The 24188-nt window shown below is 45.1% G+C and overlaps 1 protein-coding gene across 1 annotated transcript in view; it reads left to right on the top strand.

Annotated features, from left to right (window-relative positions):
- Positions 1-24188, top strand: part of LOC124389836 (ryanodine receptor 3-like) — a 462748-nt gene that overhangs the window by 237766 nt on the left and 200794 nt on the right. The window contains exons 35-38 of the mRNA XM_046855362.1: positions 767-1571; positions 1754-1954; positions 14440-14542; positions 15026-15160. Of these exons, the coding sequence (XP_046711318.1) occupies positions 767-1571; positions 1754-1954; positions 14440-14542; positions 15026-15160 (1244 nt within the window). The remainder of the gene's footprint in view (positions 1-766; positions 1572-1753; positions 1955-14439; positions 14543-15025; positions 15161-24188) is intronic.

Here is a 24188-nt window from a genome sequence, read left to right as displayed (position 1 = left end):
TCCTTCCTGATGGAAGGAGTTTAAACAGTTTGTGACTGGGCTGTGAGGAGTCCTTGATGTTTTGAGCTCTGCACAGACATCTGCTGTGGTGTAGGTGCTCAGTGGCAGTTAGCTGGGTGCCAATTATGTGTTGGGCAGCTCTGACTACCCTTTGCAGGGCTTTACATTTACACACAGTGGAGCCTCCATACCATACAGGGAGTTGGTCAAGAAGCTCTCACTGATGCAAATGTAAAAACTTGTTAGAATCCCTGGTGACAGATCTTCAGACTACTTTAGATTATTTAGACTACTCAAGAACTACAGGCACAAAAAATAACTGAAGGAAAGGTTATCTCCAAACCCAAGTTAAAATATATAGTAAACACAAACAGGAGCTTTGCAGTTCTTAAACAATGTTTGAACTTGTCAGATAATCTTCACTTCACTTAAAGGGCATAAATTGCAATGAATTAAATGTTATATGTATTGTCAGAAAGTAGTTTCACAGAAATGCACCTGTTGTCTTAGATCCTGAATGAGCAAGCCAGAAGCAACAGTGGCAAAGAAAAACATCCCTGAGATAAATAAAACAAGTTGTAGAAGAGTAAAGATAAACAATACTAAAAGGATTTTGGGTATGAGCAGATTGTGAAGACTACATGAATAATATGAGCTAGTGTGGAACAAGTGGGAACGTTCAGACTTATATAAACTTAAATTGCTGTACACCTAATTTGTCTTGAAAAAAAGGTACATATTGGTATGTTTGGATTTTCTTACGTAGGTGTGTTGACATCATGGAACTCTCTGAGCAAGAAGACCTGCAGACTTTTCATTATCACACCTTAAAACTTTACTGCGCTCTTTCTGCTCTTGGTAACACCCGTATAGCCCATGCTCTCTGCAGCCACCTTGACCAGTCACAGCTCCTTTACATTATTGACAACCAATACCTGTCTGGCATGCTGCGCCAAGGCTTCTATGACGTACTAATAAGTATCCATCTAGAGACAGCAAAAGCTGCACAGCTTATGATGAACAATGAGTTTATCATCCCAATCACAGCAGAGACCTGCAGCATCCGTCTCTTTCTAAATACCACCAAACGGCACCAATCACCAGGTGTAGGACTCAGTACATCTCTAAAACCCAGACTTAGCTTTGCTTCACCATGCTTCGTCACTCCAAAACGTGACCAGTATCTCTATAGTCCGGAAATTCCTCTTGATGTTCTGAGGGAGAAGGCAATTAGCATGCTAACAGAGGCTGTTCAGGGTGGAGGAGACCACATTCGAGATCCTGTAGGGGGCAGCGTGGAGTACCAGTTTGTGCCAATTCTCGGACTGATTAGCACTCTGCTAACTATGGGTGTGCTAACGAGCCAGGATGTTCATAAGATCTTGCTGCTCATTGAACCTCGTATTTTTGGGGAGCAGAAAGCAGATAAAACAAGTGAAGCTACAAAAAAAGAGGGAATGACAGAAGCAGAAGAAAAGGCAGTTGAGGCTGGAAAGGAAGAAGCCACTGATACTAAGCAGCCAATAAAGGGATTGTTGGAGAAAAAATTGCCGGAGTCAGTCAAGCTGCAGGTAATGTATAAAAATACTCTTCATTTATAAGCAAAGTGTGTGTTACATATACATAGCAATTTATACATTTGTGGTGTTCTAAAGGTTCGCTTCATGACAGATTTTACCTTAAACATAAGGAAAAGGTTTGATTAAGCTTACATGTATAATGAAATATTACAATATGTCTAAAACTTTTTTAGATGTGCAAACTTCTTCGGTACTTCTGTGACTGTGAACTGAAGCACCGTATTGAGGCGATTGTGTCGTTCTCTGATAGCTTTGTGTCAAAGCTGCAGTATAACCAGAAGTTCCGTTACAGTGAGTTAATGCTTGCTCTCAACATGTCTGCTGCTGTTACTGCCAAGAAGACTAAAGAGTTCCGTTCACCACCACAGGAACAGGTATGCTGTTCCTGCTCCTGAGTTCAAAGTTATTTTGCACAGATTTTGATTTTTTCTACATTATATTTTTCTGTTCCTATGTAAAACACCAATGAAAGCACAATTGATGTATAACATTAATTTAGATCTTAATGACCAATTGAACAACACACTGTGCTTTTAAAGTAAGGCTGTGGGTCTCAAGGAGAGAATTTGCCAATTTAACAGAGTCTGCATTTACCAATTTGTCAGTGACATAAGTTATAAGATGGAGAAAAATATCTTGGAAGCAAGAGATATGTAATTAAATATTAAGTGTAATTTGCCTTTATTTTCTTTTTATGTTTTATGTTCTTATACTTTTCAATTTGATCATCTACAAATATCTCAATCCTATGTCTTCAGTGTATTGCATAAAAAAATTAAAAATAAAAATTCATAAAACTTTAGGTTACTTACATAACCCAGGTTCTCTGAAAACAGTAGTGAGGTATCTCACTATGGAAATCGCCTCAGGCATGACCAATCCTGGAAGCATCAGTCACACCACGTCTGTCAGCTGACAGCCCAATCACGACAGTGATGCGGGAGTCCCGCCTCCCTATATACACCGCTGCTGACGGTCCCTGCCTCATTCTCACATATCTCTTCTCTGTGCACTGCAAGGAGGGAAGTGTGGTGAGATACCTCACTCCTGTTATCAGAGAACCGGGGTTACGTAAGTAACCTAAAGTTACTTAGAGCCAAAAACAAAGCGACCTTCAGCGTAAGGAGCTTCAAATCAATACTCTCTATCGGCCACAGAACAGTGAAAATGGATAATCTGTCTTTGAGCGCACCATAGTTCAAATATACTCCATTTCTTCTCATATGCAGAGCGCGTCGAAGCCGCTCTCGCATTCTGAATCGTCTCAATCACCCTCTGAGGCAACTTAGTGACACTGAGATTCTTCCTCTCACAGGCCAGGCCCAGAGAGCCACTCTGTCCGGTGCCGGGTGAAATATCTCTCCGTGCGTTTGCGAGAGAAGATCTCTGCACAACGGGAAAGGCCAGGGTCAATCGTGCAGGAGTTGGAATATCTCCGTCAGCCACAATTTCCCTGGCCAGTTTGGAGCGATTACTATTACAGAATGACCGTCTTTTCTCACTCTTTTTAAAATCGGCACGACCAAACTCAGCGAAGGAAAAGCATAAAGCAGTACATTTGGCCACGGGTGGGTTACGCATCCACACCCATAGGTGCACCGTTTCTCACCAGAGAAAAGAATAGAGGGCAATGAGTGTTTTCGTGCGAGGTAAAGAGATCTACGGCAGCCCGGCCGAATCTCTCCCATAACAGGTTTACCACCTGAGGGTGGAGAGACCACTCCCCGTACAGGGGATTTCCCCTGGACAAGAGATCTGCCCCCACATTCATCACTCCCGGCACATGAGTCGCTCGTAACGATAGAAAATGCTTCATGCCCCACACCATGAGATCTCACGCTACACTGTGAAGTCGTGGAGAGCGCGTTCCGCCCTGGCGATTTATGTACGCCACTGCCGTCGTGTTGTCTGATCTGACCAATACGTGGTGATTCTGAAGAAACTGCATGAAATGTTTCAAAGCTAGAAACACCGTTAACAGCTCCAGAAAGTTTAGCTCCAGAAAGTTTAAGAAGCGAGACGGGCCATTTCCCCTTCGCTATTCTGCCCTCACACACCGCACCCGAACCCATGAGAGACGCATCCGTCGTCACTACTTTTCTCAGGGAAACAGTTTCCAGCAGGGTTCCCGATTCGAGAAAAGTGCGATTTCTCCAGTGATGGAGAGCGTGCAAGCACAGTAATGACACTATCACTTTGCGGTTGAGGTGAAACTCTCTCATTCGCAACAGTCCCAACGGTATGACAGACACTGCTGAAGCCATCAGCCCTAGAAGGTAAACAGAGTCTGAACAGAACTTTTTTTCCTTTCTGGAAGAGAAAGAGACAGCTACGAATCGACCCGATGCGCTCTTCTGATAGAAAAGCCTGATACAGGTCAAAGTTCAGCCTGAGACCCAGGTAGATTATTTCCTGAGTGGGCACCAAGCAGCTTTTTGTCACGTTTATTCTGAAGCCTATGCCAGTCAGATGAGACAGAAGCACACTCGCCTCCACCTCCACTTGCCGCTGTGACGGAGAGCAGAGGATGAGATCGTCCAAATACGCTGACACTCTGAAACCTGCTGCTCTCAGCTTGGCACATTTGGTAAAAATCCGTGGAGCTAGAGCCAGCCCGAACGGAACTGTCAAATATTCGTAGGCTGTGCCCCAATAGGCAAAGCGTAGGAATTTCTTTTGTGCCGGATAAATCATCTTCTTCTTCTTCTTTCAGCTGCTCCCATTAGGGGTCGCCACAGCGGATCATCCTTCTCCATACCACCCTGTCCTCTACATCTGCCTCTTTCACACCAACTACCTGCATGTCTTCCCTCACCACATCCATGAACCTCCTCCGTGGCCTTCCTCTTTTCCTCCTACCTGGTGGCTCCATCCTCAGCATTCTTCTACCAATATAATTCATGTCCCTCCTCTGCACATGTCCAAACCATCTCAGTCTCGCCTCCCTCACCTTGTCACCAAAACATTCTACATGCACTGTCCCTCTAATAAACTCATTTCTAATCTTGTCCATCCTCGTCACTCCCAATGAAATCCTTAACATCTTCAGCTCTGCTACCTCCAGCTCTGCCTCCTGCCTTTTACTCAATGCCACTGTCTCTAACCCATACAACATCGCAGGTCTCACCACAGACCTATAAACTTTCCCTTTCATTCTTGCAGATACCCTACTATCACAAATCACTCCTGTCACTCTTCTCCACCCACTCCACCCTGCCTGCACTATTTTCTTTACTTCTCTAACACACTCTCCATTACTTTGCACTGTTGACCCCAGGTACCTGAACTCCTCCACCTTCTCCAGCTCTTCTCCCTGCAACCGCAACACTCCACTGCCCTTCCTCTCATTCACACACATGTACTCTGTCTTACTCCTACTGACTTTCATTCCCCTTCTCTCCAGCGCATATCTCCACCTCTCCAGGCTCTTCTCAAACTGCTCCCTACTCTCACCACAAATCACAATATCATCCGCAAACATCATAGTCCAGGGAGACTCCTGTCTGACCTCGTCCGTCAACCTGTCCATCACCACTGCAAACAGGAAAGGGCTCAGGGCCGATCCTTGATGCAGACCAACCTTCACCCTGAACCAGTCTGTCGTACCTACTGCACACTTCACTGCCGTCACACTGTCCTTATACATGTCCTGCACCACCCTCACATACTTCTCTGACACACCTGACTTCTTCATACAATACCACAACTCCTCTCTTGGCACTCTGTTGTATGCTTTTTTTTAAATCCACAAATACACAATGCAATTCCTTCCGTCATTCTCTATACTTCTCCATCAACATCAAAACAAATAGGGCATCTGTGGTGCTCTTCCTCGGCATGAAACCATACTGTTGCTCACAGATGGTCACCTCTTCTCTCAGCCTGGCTTCCACTACTCTTTCCCATAACTTCATGGTGTGACTGATCAACTTAATTCCCCCTTAATTTGTGCCAGATAAATGCTTATGTGAAAATACGTGTCCTTCAGATCCACTGACATAAACCAGTCTCTGGGACGAATAAAACTGTACAATGCTTTTAATGTGAGCATTTTGAACTTGTACTTTCTGAGGTGTTTGTTGAGGTTCCGTAAATCCAGAATGGGACTGAGACCCCCCCTTTCTTAGGGAACGACAAAGTACCGGGAGTAAAAACCGATCTGGCTGTCCTCCTGCGGTACCGATCGAATTAACCCTTTGCTCAATAAGGAGGTTATTCAGTCCTCCAAAACCTAAACTGATTCACCCTCCGCTGTTGACCAAATCACGCCGTTGAAGAGCGGTGGTCTGATGGCAAATTGCAGGCGATATCCCCGTTGTATTGTGGATAAAACCCAAGGGTGAACTGCGCATGCGCGCCAACTCTCCACGCGAGCAGACTCTGATTCGATTTTTATTGTGTGTTTTTATGTACTTTTTTACACATGTCTGTGCCCTCGGCCCACTGCCTGGATGCACAGAACACATTTTAATGTTTGGGAATAAACACAGAACCTTCTGACCTCCCTCTTGAATAACCCTGCAGGTGGAGAGGGGAGAAGTAACTTTTCGGGCACTGGGGAAACTGGTGCCAACATTTCAACTGGAGAACTTTTGTCCACTGAACAGTCCTAGGAACACTCTCCAACGTTTTTTGCTGAAGGGGGAGGACAAGACTCCAGAGATGAGTGCTGCCGCCCCTCTTTTGACCCAAAATCAGACCACAGGTTAGGTCGCCCGTCTTTTCTTCCCTCCCTGAGGGTCAGCTGGGCGATGCCTAGCCGTTGCCACTGCAAAAGAGACATTGCTCCTGGGCTGAGGCGGTTTTGGCAAGCCTCCACGTGCATTGACTGCTGGGGTGGGGGATGTCTAGGGGAGCAGTAGGCTTTCTTGGGAGGCATGCTTCAAACGCTTCCCCATTTTTTTGTGTAGATCGCATTGCTGGCGCATATTCGCCACTGCAGCCCTGAAAAGGGCTTTCGGCTCTATCGGGGCATCAAGGAACTCCACTTTCTCCCTCTCTGATAAGTCCGTCAAACCCAACCATTGGGCTCTTTCGCCCACCACAGCCAGGCCCATGCTGCGGCCGCTCCCCTTTGATGAACATAGGTTGAGATTCGCCATAACGCAAATCTCTTCCCACAAAGTGAGTTAGGTGACCCAGCATCAATCTGCCTCCCCATCTTTTCCATGAGCTCTGCCTGGTATGCTGTGAGCATTGAGGTGGCATTCAGAGCTCTAACCGCCAGGGCCGAGGAGCGGTACATTTTCTGGAAAGGAGTGCCTGACAGCCAGTAAAGGGGAAGTGAAGGGGAGGAGAAGGATAGAGCAGCTCGTTGGTTAGGGTGGAGGTGACATGCCACCGATAGTTTGATGGATGGGTGGTTGGTAATTCCCAAATCCTCCATATTGTGCACCTCCAGTCTAGAGAAACCCTTAAAAGGCACTCTATGTAAAAAGGGTTTGTCCCAAAAAGTACGCATTTCTGTGACACACGCAAGGACGGTAGGAATCAGCTGCTTAACTGGGGAAGTGCATGATGGCAGCCTCTTCCCATCATATAAATCCCTCTCAGCGTCCTGGTGCACCTGCTGAGATGGCCAGTCTATAGAGAGCTTTTTGGCTGCTCTTCTACACATCTCAACAAGGTCCAGCTCACCTGGCATGGGGGAAGGGCCCATAGCACTTCCAGGCCTGGAGTGAAGATCAGGAGGAAGGATAGAGTCTTTAGCCGAGATCATAGACCCGCATGCACACGGTCGGGAGGGATCTTAGAGGATCTGCTGAGGATATCTTCCTGAAAAAGGATCTTCACGGGGAAGAGAACGAGAATGAGGCAGGGACCGTCAGCAGCGGTGTATATAGGGAGGCGGGACTCCCACATCACTGTCGTGATTGGTCTGTCAGCCGACAGATGTGGTGTGATTGATGCTTCCAAGATTGGTCACGCCCGAGGGCGATTCCCATAGTGAGATACGAACAGATGTTTGAAAGAGAACTGTCTTGACTCAGTGACATTTTTGCCAAACTACACCTCTTTTCTATGAAGCTTTTACTGGCTGATAGACATTATGATGTAGAGAACCAGTAGTTGGTCAGTATCAAAGAGGTCAACAAAAAGTCTGCACCCTTTCAGCAGAGCAGATGGGCATTTTTATTTATATGTCAAGATAAAGTGAAACAAGGTAAAGTGCTCATTATTATGTACTATTACATGCTCATTAGAGTGCCTGAACTAGAGTGCTTAGTTCCTCTTGATACTTAATTCATTCAATGCAGCACCAGTTTCATCCAACTTAAGCTAGCAACGACTCATCTCACTTATTCTTGGCCAGTCTCTCCACTTTGGAACCCAGCCATTATGGATGCACAAGCCAGTGCACTCTTAGTGCTGGTCCCAAGCCCAGGTAAATGGGGAGGGTTGCGTTAGGAAGGGCATCCAGCGTAAAAACATGTGCCAAATCAAACATGCGGCTCACAAATGAGAATTTCATACCGGATCGGTCGAGGCCCGGGTTAACAACGACCGCCACAGGTATCGTTAGTCGACAGGGTACCGGTGGAAATTGGGATACTGTTGGCCGAAGGAGGAGGAGGAGGAGAGGAGGAAGACGTCTACAGAGATGGCAGGGAAATGAGCAGTGTAGGAGAGTAAAGGTTAGGGTTGGTACATTAAATATTGGTACTATGATGGGTAAAGGGAGAGAGGTAACTGATATGATGTAGAGGAGAAAGGTAGATATGCTGTGTATTCAGGAGACCAAGTGGAAAGGGAGTAAGGCCAGGAACATTGGAGGTGGGTTTAAACTGTTTTATCATGGTGTGGATGGAAAGAGAAATGGTGTAGGGGTGATTCTGAAGGAAGAGTACAGTAAGAGTGTAGTGGAGGTGAAGAGAGTTTCTGATCGTTTAAGGAGAGGAATGTGGAAGGGCAGATGGTGGTAGATTTTGCTAAAAGGATGGAAATGGCAGTGGTGAACACTTATTTTAAGAAGAAGGAGGATCATAGGGTGACGATAAGAGTGAAGGAAGGTGCACACAGGTGGACTATGTGCTATGCAGGAGATGCAACCTGAAGGAGATTGGAGACTGTAAGGTGTTGGCAAGGGACAGTGTAGCTAGACAGCATCGGATGGTGGTCTGTACGATGGTTTTGGAGGTGAAGAAGAAGAGGAGGAGAGTGAGGACTGAAAGAAGAATAAGATGGTGGAAACTTAAGGAGGAAGAGTGTAGTGAGGTTCAGGGAAGAGGTCAGACAGGGGCTCAGTGGTGTTGAAGAGGTGTTGGATGATTGGGCAACTACTGCAGGAGTGATGAGGGAGGCAGCTAGAAAAGTACTTGGTGTGACATCTGGAAATAGAAAGCAAGACAAGGAGACGTGGTGGTGGAATGAGGAAGTGCAGGAGAGCATAAGGAGAAAGAGGTTGGCAAAACAGAAGTGGGATAGACAGAGTGATGAGAAAAGTAGGCAGGAGTACAAGGAGATGCGGCAGCAGGTAAAAGGGATGTGGCGAAAGCCAAGGAAAAGGCATATGAGGAGCTGTATAAGAGGTTGGACACTAAGGAAGGAGAAAAGGATTTATACCGATTGGCCAGGCAGAGGGACCGAGCTGGGAAGGATGTACTGCAAGTTAGAGCAGTAAAGGATGGAGAGGAAATGTGTTGACTAGTGAGGAGAGTGTGTTGAGAAGGTGGAGGGAGTATTTTGAGCAGCTGATGAATGAGGAAAATCAGAGAGAGAAGGTTGGATGATGTGGAGTTGGTGAAGCAGGATGTAGATAGGATTAGTAAGGAGGAAGTGAGAGCAGCGATTAAGAGGATGAAGAGTGGAAAGTCGGTTGGACCAGATGACATACCGGTAGAAGCGTGGAGATGTTTAGGAGAGATGGCAGTGGAGTTTTTGACCAGATTGTTTAACAGGATTTTGGAAGGTAAGAAGATGCCTGAGGAATGGAGAAGTGTGCTGGTACCGATCTTCAAGCATAAAGATGTGCAGTCTTGCAGTAACTACAGGGGAATTAAGTTGATCAGTCACACCATGAAATTATGGGAAAGAGTAGTGGAAGCCAGGCTGAGAGAAGAGGTGACCATCTGTGAGCAACAGTATGGTTTCATGCCGAGGAAGAGCACCACAGATGCCTTATTTGCTTTGAGGATGTTGATGGAGAAGTATAGAGAAGGACAGAAGGAATTGCAGGAGTCTCCCTGGACTATGATGTTTGCGGATGATATTGTGATTTGTGGTGAGAGTAGGGAGCAGGTTGAGAAGAGCCTGGAGAGGTGGAGATATGCGCTGGAGAGAAGGGGAATGAGAGTCAGTAGGAGTAAGACCGAGTACATGTGTGTGAATGAGAGGGATGGCAGTGGAGTGATGCGGTTGCAGGGAGAAGAGCTGGAAAAGGTGGAGGCGTTCAGGTACCTGGAATCAACAGTGCAAAGTAATGGAGAGTGTGTTAGAGAAGTAAAGAAAAGAGTGCAGGCAGGGTGGAGTGGGTGGAGAAGAGTGACAGGAGTGATTTGTGATAGTAGGGTATTTGCAAGAATGAAAGGGAAAGTTTATAGGACTGTGGTGAGACCTGCGATGTTGTATGGATTAGAGACAGTGGCATTGAGTAAAAGACAGGAGGCAGAGCTGAAGATGTTAAGGTTTTCGTTGGGAGTGACGAGGATGGACAAGATTAGAAATGAGTTTATTAGAGGGACAGCGCATGTAGGATGTTTTGGTGACAAGGTGAGGGAGGCGAGATTGAGATGGTTTGGACATGTGCAGAGGAGGGACATGAATTATATTGGTAGAAGAATGCTGAGGATGGAGCCACCAGGTAGGAGGAAATGAGGAATGCCAAGGAGGAGGTTCATGGACGTGGTGAGGGAAGACATGCAGGTAGTTGGTGTGAAAGAGGCAGATGTAGAGGACAGGGTGGTATGGAGACGGATGATCCGCTGTGGCGACCCCTAATGGGAGCAGCTGAAAGAAGAAGAAGAAGAAGTCTCTCCACTTTGGGCCTGGGAATATCAGTCAAGCATGTATGGAAGATATCCAAAGTTTATTGACTGAGAGACGGCATATATATAGACCTCTGTGATGACTGAGACCATTAAATTGCATATAGTTTGTTATGCACAAATACATTGCTGAAGGCTATACTGTACTTGTAGAAAAGCCTTTCCCTTTGGTTGTGTTTCCATGCTTCACTGCCATTAATGGCTGTTTGCTTAAAAGCCAGTACATTGAGCAGCAACCTCAGTGGAAAGCAGAGGAGAAGGCAGATGACAAACAATCTTAGTGGAGAGCAGAGCAGAGGGCATACAACGTTGTACAACCTATCAAACAGCAGCTGGCAAGTGACTACACAACCTAACAAGCATCAAACTTCTAGAATCATGCAATAATGGTGATCTATTTCATCCACTGCAAGAAACCCACACTATGCCGCTCATACACACTCCCCTACATACCATACCTATTATACGTCGATACCTACCTAATACTTCAAAGACATGATCCACATCATTGTACCCAACTGATCAATTAAGTTGTGAGGATATAACTCTGAGCCCCAACTCTCTAACAGGAGTCCTCTGTTTTCAAGAACTATCAGAACATTTCTGAAGCAATAGATGATAACATAAGGCTCGTGCAGCTCACAGAACCAAAGAACTGCTCACTTAACAGCTTGAGAGACAGCGTTGTATTAAACAGAAAGAAATGGAGCTAGTCTTATCGTCTCATTTCTCAGACAATCAGAGACTGGAAAGATAACACTAGTTCCACAAACACTAACTTAACCCAGGGCATACAGACCGATATACTGTGCACACCAAGAGGCTGCCCATGACAGTACATGACCAAAGTATATTAATCAGATAACAACTCCTGGCTCTCTTCACCTCACATTCTTTAGAATCCACAGTTGCTGTTCCTTCTCTGATTTATTCTGTAGCATTTACAAGGATGCCCCCCTACAGGTAAAATTATCTACTGCCTGAACCAAGTTGGATGTCTATCCCACTGCAACAGTGTAGCATTCTACATTTTTAATATGCAACCCTAAGTTTTTTTTTTTTTAAGGTTCCACCTGCCTAGAACCCATGTGTCTCAAAATGCTCAGGGCCTAGCTATGCTCAGCCACCTAATCTTGTAGGCTCAACCCAGCCACAACCAAATACTTTACAGTCAGTCAAGTCAACTAGTTAACCTATTGCAGTAACACAGCTTGTGGGCAAGCTTAAACCTCATTGCCCATATTGTGACATCCGTGACCATTATCTCAGTTCGTGCTCAAAATTCAAGTCTGTATATATTAAGTCAAAATATATAATATATCTTCTAACACCGATGATGAACTTGGTTTTTCTGAGCATTGCTACCCACTCAAAGTACTGATGAAAAGGTCTTTAAGGACTGCCAATCCCGGCAATTGACAGAGTAAGGCCATTGCTATTAACTGGTTCCTACTTTCCACATTTGCTTATCCATACCCAGCCTGGTCGGGGTTGGTCCGTCTGGAGAACCTGTTGCCATATGTACAGTACTCTTCTTGGCTGGATGCTTCAAGAACCTGCCAGTTGGTTACATCTTCCTGATGACAAGCAGCAGTGTTTCTTTACCAAAGTGGGTGCTCCCCATACTATTCCTTGAAAGCAACTTGATACTTTGCTATATATTCCAGAGAAAATCGAGAAGACGATCAAAGCTTGAACAGTATGAATTTGAATTGTTTGAGAGGCAAAACATAAGGGTAAATGTAGATGGCATAATGAGATATGCCACACCTCTTCTTCGAAGTAAGGACAGTCCTTGTCTACCAGCTCCTAAATTTGCATGTCTTTAATTCGAAGTACAGAGTGACTGATTGCAAATGACCACAAAATAGCCTGCACCTATTGTCAAAAGATACAAAATCTGGAAATGGCAGGTTATGTGAAAAGATTGACATCTCAGGTATCAGATTCTTCTTCTGAATCTTGGTACATCCCTCATCACTTAGTCTTTCACAATACCAAAGCAAGGCACACAATATATGCAATATGTTGGGAAGATTTACTATCTAGCTTGAAGGACCAAATGTTAGGAAGTTTACTATTTGGCTCAAACGACCAATTGTAAGGAAGTTTCACTATCTGGCTTGAATGATTAGATTAGATTAGATTAGATTAGATTAGATTAGATTAGATTCAACTTTATTGTCATTACACATGTACAAGTACAAGGCCACGAAATGCAGTTTGGGTCTAACCAGAGTGCAATATCAGCAAGTGAAGGATATACAGTTTTTACATGATTTACATAAGTTAAATAGAATGGAATATAGAACTATAAACAGTAATTTAAAGATGTATATGTACTATAAATGTAGTATACAGATGAATATACGTATATGTACTATGAACATAATATACAGATTAATATATATGTACTATGAATATAATTACAGATGAATATGAATATATATGTACTATGAACAATAATATACAGATGAATATTACTACTGTGAACATGATATACAAATGTAAGGAAGTTTACTATTCGGTGTATGCTGATCAGGAGATTTTACTTGCCCCAGCGTTCCAGTAAAAACACGGTATAGATTCAGAACACTCAAACTTTACTGGGTTTAGGATTTGATCATGTGTGGTGTGATTCTTGTTGTTATCTGCTAGCTTCTTTTCGTTAGGATTCGCAATTTTGAATGATGGCTGCTGCTCAGAGTTCTGACATCACAAGGCGATGCACTGTGATGTCACAGAGGTAACTTATCATGAATGGTAAACTGTGAATCTCTCTAGTGGTGAAGCATGGAAATACAACTGAAGGGGAATGCTTTCCTACACAATACCACAACACTCTCGTATATCTAATACCCTTTACCACCAAAGCTTAAATACTGATCCAAGACCTCTGGAAACTTAAAGTCGGCTGGGATGATATTATACACCCTCAGACTTATTAGTACAATGACAAGCCTGGGAGTCTGAGCTGGCCATCTTGCACACTGTGAAACTACCCAGAGCCTATATACAACCATGTGCTGACATGGAAGGCACCTTGAGTACAATTCATATTTTTTGTGATGCCTCAGAAGGGGCATATGGTTCTGTTTCTTATCTTTATACTGAAGACTGAAGACCACATGGAAAGATTTCATGTTAATACAGCATACAACCCAGCAGGTGATCTTACTAGGGGAAAGACTTTGCAAGAGTTGAGCAAACCTCAACACTGTTGTCAGTGACCACCATTCCTTCACCAACATCAGAACATTTCCGAAGCAACGCTTCTTTATAGTACTTGTATTGTTATTAATACATACGTGAAGATATAATGTCAAGATATTTTAAAGATTTAAAGTCACAAGGTATTTTAAAGTTATGAAAAAAAGATAGAATAACTAAATAACTGATTTGAAATATTACTCAACATCACCAGAGTGCACTCAGTCTAAAAAGGTATGTGCTTAAGAGAATAAGAAAAAATATACACTTCTGCTATTTTTCTGAAATTTTCTGTCTAGTGGGAAAGAAATTCCAGTGTGTTTTCTCTGGCTCAAGCTGATTTAAAGCTTTTCCACAATGGTTTCACATTTTTCAAAAGACTTAGAAACTTAAAACTAAAGCCTTTACATTTGCTAGACTTTTGAGTAAGTTTTAATCCGTAATTCTTTTGGTTGTATCCATGTGTGTATCATGCTTTGTTTTTCAGTTGTTTTTTTATCTGCCTTAGATTTACTGGATTTTTTTTAGTCTAATCCTACCTGTATTCCCTGGAAATTGAGTTGGGTTGTTGATTTACCAATTTTACATTGTGTCTTGCATGGGACTGTTGTTACTTACATTAGTTGGTATGTCTCTGGGCTATGCAATATTTGGTTTTCTTTCAGATCAACATATTGTTAACTTTCAGTATGGGCAAGGACTGTCCATGCCCTGAGGACATTCAGGAGGAACTATACGACTTCCACAGTGAACTTCGTCTACACTGCGGTAAGAAAGATATCTCAGGTTGTAGTAGACTGGCCACTACAACAAATTCTATTTAACTGAAAGTTTTGCTAAGGTAGAAAGCAAAGTTTCAGTGTTACCAGTGTGAGAGTCTGGCTAATATTACATTTTATAATCACAGTACTTATGTTGTTAATGACTTTCACATGATTTCAGTCTAAGTAAAACACTCAACCAGGTGTAAATGATCAGCATGTTTAAGAGTTTGACTATAATAAAGTTGATAAGCATCTAACATTTGGCCTTCTTATTATTAAAACAATGATTTAAAACCATATCTTTAGGAAGCTCATTTTGTGCACAAGGGCATTGTCATGCTAAAACAGGTTTGGGCCTCCTAGTTTAAGTGAAGAATATAATGCTAAATTTGTAGTAACAGTTTGAGGAAGAACCAGATACAGCTGGAAAAATCAGGTCTCCCAGAACGATTGTCCATATGCTACAGTATAGTTTGTGTGTTTTCAGGTATCCCAATAGAAGAGGAGAAAGAGGATCAGGACATATCCATTAAAGGCCGCTTAATGTCTCTAGTTAACAAGATCAAAGGGCAGCCACACAAAGCAGAAGAGAAGCCAACCAAGAAAGAGCAAGCAATACCTTGTAAGAACTATTTGCAACAAAATACCATTCATAACCATACACTTTTTGGTTTGTTTATTTTGAAATGCATACAGTTTTCAGAATGTCTTCATCAGAGCAACAGTATATAATAAAATATACAATAAGCTACCCTTAATTTTATCTTATGTTGAAATCAGTGCAATAAATGACCCTCAAACAACTCATGGGCAAGAGGGTTTTATGTAATTGCCTAGGATTAGGAGAAATTTACCTTCAGTTATGTCTGTAAAAGTTCAATTGACATCTTAGGCTGTGTTTATTCTAAGTTCAAGTGTGTGTTTAATTTGTGTTTCATTTAAGTCAGGGGTCTTTATGAGCTTGATAATTTTTTACACCGTTTAAACATGGTTATAACTACTGAGTTGAACCACTTAATGGTTCTTGTGCTGCTAAATAAACGAAATGAACTTTACGACTTGACCATGTCTTGTTTAAGGAATAGAGAACAATCAAGTACATTAGAGTAAAACAGTTAATACAGTGTTTGGCTGTCGTTGAGCCAAATTTCTAGGTCTTGATATATTGTGTTTTGCTAATGTGGTTGCTTGATTTTTGTTTTAGACACATAGCCTCTTCATATGCAGACATCTAAATTCATGTCCCTATCCCTCTGATGTTTAGTTTAGTTTTATTGTCAGCTCAGTATTCTTCTACCACCTGTTAACTCTCAGGTCTTCCTGCATAATGTCAGCCAGCGGTGCGCACACTTCCGGTTCTTCCACTTCCGCAGCTTCCGCTTCCGGGGTAGGGCAAACTCGCACGAACTGCGCGAATTGTCTTGCCGTTGCTTAAATAGACGCGGAATCCTCGCATTCTCTGCCACATTGTCTTGTCGGCTTAAGTTTTCGGACACTTAGTTTTTGTGCGCATTTTCTAACGTGGACTATTCTGCACGTGGTCATATTTTTTCTGACACTTTGTTTTTGTGTTTTTCTGTGAACTATCCAGCGTGTGGTCATAGGTTTTCGGACACTTTGTTTTTTTGTGTTTTTTACATGGACTACTCAGCCTGTTGTTTCCTCTGGGTTTTGCCTGAATTAGTTTTTTGTTAATAAAGACGTTGATTATATACCTCACTGGCGTCCTGCATTTGGGTCCAACTACTTGCACACTGACAGTACAATCTGGCCAGACATGGACCCAGCGGACCATGTCTGGCCCGTCCCGCCACGCCTGTCCCGCCACCAACGCCTTGGTGTGAGGTTCATCTACCAACCCCTGAGGGCTTTGCGGGACAGCTGGGGGAGTGCAGGCCGTTCCTGTTGAACTGCAAGATCACTTTTCAGCTTCGGCCATTGTCTTTGCAAGATGAACTTACCATGGTGGCTTATGTGATCTCCCTACTTTCGGGTAAGGCCAAACAAGGGCCACAGCAGAATGGAAACGTCAGTCCTCAGTCTGTGCCTCCTACAGTGCATTTTCTGAGGAGCTACGCAAGATCTTTGACTCAGACCACTCAAGACAGGCGATCCGTAGCCGAATACGCCACAGATTTTTGCACTGCCACAGCAAAGGGGGCCTTAGACCCTGGCAAGCCCAGTCCATCTCCTGACACACCTCGCTTCCATACTTCACCAACCCTGCCTCCACAGCCCATGAAGATTGGCCGCTGCCGCCACCTCTTCTCTAGCGGGAAGGAGACAGACTATGCCTGTATTGTGGCGAGGCAGAGCACATGGCCGCCACCTGTCCAGCAAAAGAGAGGGCTCGATGTTGAAAATGGGCCAGCGCTGGGCCAATTTTCCCCCTCTAGACCGCTGCTCAAGGTTTGGATTGACGTCAGGGGCCACAGCCATGAATTAGCTGTGTTTGTTGACTCTGGGGCGGACGCAGAATTTTTGGATGAGGAATTTGCTCGCCAACTGGGCATCAAGACCAAACCACTTTAATCTACTCCCAGTCCCTGGACGAACTCCTATGCCATGTACGCGCTGTGCTCACCCGTCTACTGCAGAGCCAGTAGGCTGAGAAATGTGAGTTTCATGTGTCCAGCATGTCTGTGAAGGCTGAGAAATGTGAGTTTCATGTGTCCAGCACGTCTTTTCTGGGCTTCATCTTGTCTGCGGGTAATGTGCAGATGGATCCTGCCCAGGTCCTCGCCGTGGAGGAGTGGCCAAAACCTGAGAACCGCAAACAACTGCAGAGGATTCTCGGCTTTGCGAATTTCTACCGCAAGTTCATCTGCGGTTTTAGCACCATCGCTGCCCCCCCTACACCAACTCACCTCCACTGATCAGCCATTTTCTTGGAACCCTGAGGTGGAACAGGCCTTTTTGAAATTCAAGACCCGGTTCACCTCTTCACCTATCCTTACTCTGCCCGAACCTTCCCGGCAGTTTATCGTTGAGGTGGATGCCTCTGACAAAGGCGTGGGGGCCATCCTGTCTCAGAAAGGAGCCACTGACAACCGCTTCCATCCATGTGCCTTTTTCTCGCGCTGACTAAATCCCACGGAACAGAAGTACTCCATCGGGGACCGTGCGCTACTGGCAGTCAAGCTGGCGCTTGAGAATTGGGGCCCACAGTTTACTGCCAATTTTTGGAGGGAATTCTGCTGCCTCCTGGGTATCTCGGTCAGCTTGTCTTCTGGGTTTCACCTGCAGACCAACGAGCAAGCAGAAAGGCTAAACCAAGACATGGAGACAGCCCTTCGCATTCTTTGCACCGATGACAACGCCTCGTGGGCATCTCAATTGATATAGGCTGAATACGCACATAATACTCTGCCGTCCGGAGCCACCGGCCTCTCCCCTATTTAGGCTGCTTATGGTTACCACCCACCCATTTTTTCCTCCCAAGTAGTTGAGGCCTCAGTACCATCAGCTGGTGCCTTAGTCAGGTGCTGCCGCCATGCCTGGAAAAATATCCAGGCTGCTCTCCTCAGGTCTTCCCATTCCTATGCCCGCTGGGCCAACCGCAGGCGCAGACCAGCACCCGCTTACCGCCCTGGCCAGAGAGTCTGGCTCTCTACCAAGGACCTGCCCTTAAAAGTCGCTTGCAGGAAGCTAGCCCCTCACTTTATTGGACCTTTTCTTATTTGCAAGGTGCTTAACCCTGTGGCAGTCCGCTTCCGCCTTCCCAGAGTTTTCAGTGTCCACCCCACCTTCCATGTTTCACCTTCATGTTCCAAACTTGCACCCTGGTTCCCTCCACCAGACCCCCTCCACCTGTCCGGGTCATTGACGGTGGCCCCGCCTTCATGGTGCACTGTCTCCTACGCCAAGGAAGAGGCTTACAGTACCTTGTGGACTGGGAAGGTTACGGTCATGAGGAACGCTCATGGTGCCTGCACGTCACATTATGGATCCCAGTCTCATTTCCTGTTTTCACCGGGAACACCCGCACCAGCCTGGTGGGCCATCTGGAGCCGGCCTAAGGGACCGCACTTCCACTCCCGCAGCTCTTCCACTTCCGCAGCTCCCGCTTCTGGGGTAGCGCGAACTCGCAACCGTCCCGGCCGCCATCTTGCCGTTGCATAAATAGACGAGGATTCCTCAAATTTTTTTTTGACTTTCTGCCCTCTCGTTTCCCGGATTCTTTGGTTACTGTTTTGGATCTTCCAGTTTTTCCTCTTTTGCCGCTGGTCGCAGTTTGTTTTTTTTGTTTATTTTTCTTATTGTCTTTTGTTCTCGCCCTGGTTCCCTCTCTCGGCCATTTCCCATTCTACACTGTGGTCATAAGTTTTCTGACACTTCCATTTTTTGTGTTTTTTACATGGACTACTCAGTATTTTGTTTCCTCTGTGTTTTGCCTGAATTTGTTTTTTGTTAATAAAGATGTTGATTATATACCTCACTGGCATCCTGCATTTGGGTCCAACTACCCGCACACTGACACATAATGCCTACACCAGCAATGGAATAACGAAGCGATTGTTTATCCCATCATCAATGAATATCAGAGCCTTCCTGCTAGTTTGGAAAGTTTATTAGTAGCTCCATGAAACAAAGGATGTATTATATACTTCTGCCCAGAAAGTGTACTAAAATATTCTACCTAAGTAAAAGTACTATTATTTTGATGAAATTTAAGTAAAAATTTGCTAATCTAAAATGTACTTGTGAGGTCCCTGCTGTATACTGAAGAGGTATAAACTATAAATATATATATATTTATTCTATAAAATTTGTTTGTTTTTAATTAAAAGAGCTAAATTACAAATTAAAATACAATAACAAGATAAAAACGTTTTTGGGATTAATAATAAAATTATTGCAGTCACACAATAAAAAGAAATCAGCATGAATCAAAAATTAAAAAGCACATTTTAAAATATATTGCACAATGCTGAAAGATAAATTCAAAGTTCTAGAATTTGCTCTCTATGTTTTCTGTGGATTTTTTGTAAGTGTTGTCCCTGTGCTTTTGTTTTTCAGTTTTATGTTATTCGGGGGAAGGCCTAAACATAATAATTGATTCACTAGTTCTAAATTGACAGCTTGTTATCTAGTTAATCAATCGAATATGTCAGGAACTCTCTCATGGGACACAGTGCACGGCCAGATTATTCTGACAGGGTGTGCGGGTGACTAGGTGTCAGGGACCCACCTGCCACGCCCCCTCCGTGGCTCTCTCTCAGCTAATTGCCGACACCTGTCACTCGTTACCGGTTCCCCTTCATAAGCTCCCGTTCCGACCCCACTGGCTGTCGGATCTACATGATTGCCACAGTGACCGTACCGCCAGCATTCCCCGCTGGTTCCTGCTCTTGGTTTCAACTCTAAGGATGCTACTCCTTATCAGGATAATCTCCGTGTTACGGATCCTACCCGCTTTACGGATCCTACCTGCTTTATGGATCCTGGCTTCTACTTGCTTGTGCTAGTGTGGTCTCTTGGCAAAAAGTTTGCACAATTTAAATTGTATAATTAACTTAATGCCTTCGTTGCTTTAGAAGCCAGAAGTCAAAGTGGTTGCTTAAATATGGCAAGGGCTCACTTAAATTCCTAAATTCAATTTAGCACAATGCCTTGTCCTTCTTTATCTGTGTAGTCCAGGCATTTTTCTTGCATTTTCTTCATTTTTTCTTTACTCAGTAGCAGGGTATGTAGCAAATGTTATAATACAGTGGTACCTTGACCTACGAGTTTAATTCGTTCCGTGGCCAAGCTCGTAGCTCAATTTGCTCGCACATCAAATACATTTTCCCCATTATAAATACTTAAAATGCCCTTAATCCGTTCCAAAATGACACCCCATTTTTATGTTACATGTTAGTAAATAAGGAAAATACATTTCTAAATAACAAATATTGTATAAAAACATAATAGAAAGAGTATGTAAAGATATAATAATAGCCTCTGTTACCCTGTCTCCTGCAAGCTTCTTCTCCGTCAGCCACACCAACAGACGTCCGGAGCTTAGAAATTATTTTAAAACCTTTAGCTGGCGTTATAACCTCGACTCCTCCTGCTTCAAAATTGTGCAAATCGTAGATGTTGAACGGTTGTATTGCCTGGCCAAGTCTTTTACTCGCATACCTTGTTCATGTTTCTCGATAATTTCATGCTTTAATTCAATGGACATCCTCCTCTTCTCAGCATTGTCACTAGAACTTACTTTATTGGGAGACATGGTTACAAGAAAGTTAGAAAAAGGAATTTGCACAAAAAACGAAGCACAAAGCAAGAAACCACGAGCACAACGAATCACAGTGTTTACTCGATGAAGTGAACGCGTGAAGTGAATGAGAGAGCGTGTTGGAGCCTGGGGGATGGTGTGGTGTCACTGCTTAGTATGCCATCTAGCAGTGGCATCTCCGAGATGACTCATACCTCGGAAAACTCGTACATTAATTCACTCGTAGGTCAAGGTACCACTGTACTTTTGACAAAACAAATGTAAGTAGAATTACACATTTTAAAAATTACTTTAAAAAGTACAAGTACACAAAAAACTACCCAATTACAATAACACTAGTAAATGTTCTTTCCTTGTTAATGTCCACTTCTGCCTGTGACTTTAATTTAAGGATTTCAGATATAATATATTTGACTAAATATCTTAAATGTTTTAATACTGTAATCTATGCTTGCTGTTTCTTATTTGTCATAGAAACATTCTTCCCATTGAGGGAGTGCGGAGTCCGAGGGGAAAGGTACGTATCGGGATGAACCGACATGAACCTACAATAACGGAAGCTGAGTGCGGGAGAATGTGGGGTTTATGTAGGGGCTGGTGACAACAGCCAGAGCGGGGTCCCAGAACGTCCTCGGTGGAGACCGGAGCATGAGCGGCCTCCACCACAGAGACCCGGAGCAGAGCGATATCCTCCGCGCCGATCCGGAACGAAGCGAAGCCCACTGCGGAGGTCTGGAGCAGAGGGTTGTCCTCCAAGGGGGCTGGGACTGGAGCGAGACCCCGGTGAGGACCGGAGACCGGGCGATGCCCTCGGCGGAGACCGGAGGCTGCGTGACGCCCACCGCGGCATACTGCTGCAGAGAGGCGTCCTCCGAGGAGACCGGGAACGGAGCCACACCCTCAGTGGAGACTGGAAGCTGAGCGACGTCCCTGGCGGCCGTCTGGAGCTGAGAGGCGGCCACCACGGAAACCTGGAGCAGAGCGATGTCCTCAGCGGAGACCAGAGGCTGAGAGACGCTCTCGGTGGTGTTCAGGGGTGGATCAACGTCCCCCACGAAGGCCTGTAATCAAGCTCTTTCCACCATGGAAACCTGGACCGGCACGACGACCTTGGCGACCACCGGAGGCGGGGTGGAGCTCTCAACGGGGCTTACGGGCTGAAAGGCCTCCTGGATGGAGACCAGAGATGGAGTGATGCCCCTGACGGAGTCCAGAGGATAAGCCACGCCTTCAGCTGAGTCCTGAGGCCAGACGACGCCCTCGATGGAGCTCAGAGGCCGAGCTATGACCTCGGCGGGGTTCATTGGTGCGATGTCCGGGGCCTTCCGGGAAGCTCAGGGGCGAGACGTCACCATGAGATGGACTCTGCTGTGAGACGTCGCCTTCGGAGGAGCTCGGGAGCGAGACGTCACCTTTGGAGGAGCTCGGGAGCTAAACACCGCCTTCGGAGGATCTTGGGTCTGAGGAGTTGCCCTTGGAAGAAGCTGGGACCAAGATATCACGATCGGGTGGCTCCGGAAACGGCCTGTGGATGTCAGAGGGGCCTTGGACAGCGATGGAGCTCTCCATAGGGCCTTCACCCACTGCTTCATCCTACAGGTACAGCAGAGCAATGGTGCCTCCACCAGGACCCGGGCTGGTGTCCTCGCTCTCTGGGGGCCTTGGGCCAGGCCGTCCTTACATGTACCTGGAGGCTTGACGTCACCTCCAGCATGACTTACGGATGAGACTTTGCCCTTAGAGGGGCCCTGCGCTGATGCATGCGCGTCGGAGGAGGTCGGAGGCGAGGCGCCGCCATCGGAGGAGCTCAGGGCAGTCAGATCATCCTCGAAGGCACCTAGTGGCATCACGTTGTCCTCAGATGAGCTCTGGGACGAGACGTCGCCGTCGGATGAGCTCTGGAGTGAAACGTCGCATGGAGAGGAGCTCTGAGACGTGGCTTGGCCTGGAGAGAAGTTCTGAGTCAGGACTTCGCCCGGAGAGGGGCTCTGAGATGTGTCTTCGCCCGGGAAGGAGCTCTGAGACATGATCTCGCCTTCAGGGAGACTGTGAGGCGAGCCGTCGCCTTCAGGGAGGCTGTGAAGCAAGCCGTCGCCTTCAGGGAGGCTGTGAAGCAAGCCATCGCCTTCAGGGAGGCTGTGGGGTGGCGGTTTTCGGAAACTCTGGTTCGGAACAGAGCTTTTCGGGAAACTCTGGAGCGGAACAGAGCTCTCGGAGGTGGGGGAGGGATAGCGGAGATGGCCTGTGCAGAAGGCAAAAGAGGAGGTTAATGGATGTGAGGGAAGACATGCAGGTGGTTGGGGTGAAAGAGGCAGTTGTACAGGACAGGGGGTATGGAGAAGGATGATCCGCTGTGGCGACCCCTATGGGAGAAGCCAAAAGAAGAAGAAATAAGCAGAAACATGACAACTTTAATTTGCTGTAGCCTTCCTGTCAGTTTAAACAAGTACAGCACACTCTGTATTACCTGTTTTCCTTGCCATCATTTTTGCCAGGTTGTCAGGGCTGTGACCATGTGTAGGAAACAGGAGTAACTCAATCTTGTTTTATTGAGGTCCAGAGAACAAGCCAAAGTCCGGAGAGTTACGAACCGCAACGCGGGGATAATTCAAATGGGGGTAAAATCTGTAAAGCAGGTATAATCCGTACTACCGGTACAATCCGAAAAGCAGGTATGATCCGTAAAGCAAGTACACTCCCTACAGCGAGTACAATTTGTATAATCCGTAACGCGAGTGTAATTCTTTGGCTTGGAACAAGGAGCATGAACCAGCGGGGAATGCTGGCGGTCTGGAATCCTGTAGATCCGACAGCGATTGAGGTCGGAACGGGAACCAGTTAAGGGGCCAGGTAATGTTGAACAGGTGTCAGCGATTAGCACCGGGAGAAGCTGAGAGAGAGCCTCGGAGGGAGGTGTGGCAGGAGGATCCCTGACACAGGTACATCTGAAAATCAGTTTTGTTTGAGGTCTCATAGATTATTCATTAGCCCCCAAGGTTGGAATTGGTCAGAAATTATAGAGTCCTAATTAAACACATGTCTCATCTGGGCAGATGTGATGAGTCCTCTGGTACATTGAGCAGTTCAACAACCAATCTAAATGTGCTGACAATGTGCTATATTGCATTTCAACAGTGTGCATTTGCAACCACTTACCCTTCTTAAGATATAATATTACTTAATTTAGCACATGTTTTGTATGTTAGGAAAAGTCTATGTAATGTATATAATCACATGTAAAAATGCTAAAACCTCTGGATTGAAAACTCAAATAACAAAAACCCCTAAAGATTAGGTGGTTTTCAGCCCTAGTTCATTAGGTTTGACTGGTAACACAAATATATGTACTACAAATACTGTAGTTTGTTTAAATAGAAATGTTATTTACAATTTTGTTAGACTCTGAAGTGTGTGCACGTGAATATTT

The sequence above is a fragment of the Silurus meridionalis genome, chromosome 8, assembly GCF_014805685.1.
Source record: "Silurus meridionalis isolate SWU-2019-XX chromosome 8, ASM1480568v1, whole genome shotgun sequence".
Lineage (NCBI taxonomy): Eukaryota > Metazoa > Chordata > Actinopteri > Siluriformes > Siluridae > Silurus > Silurus meridionalis.
The sequence above is the reverse complement of the archived record's forward strand: the minus strand, read 5'-3'. Positions and strand labels throughout refer to the sequence as shown.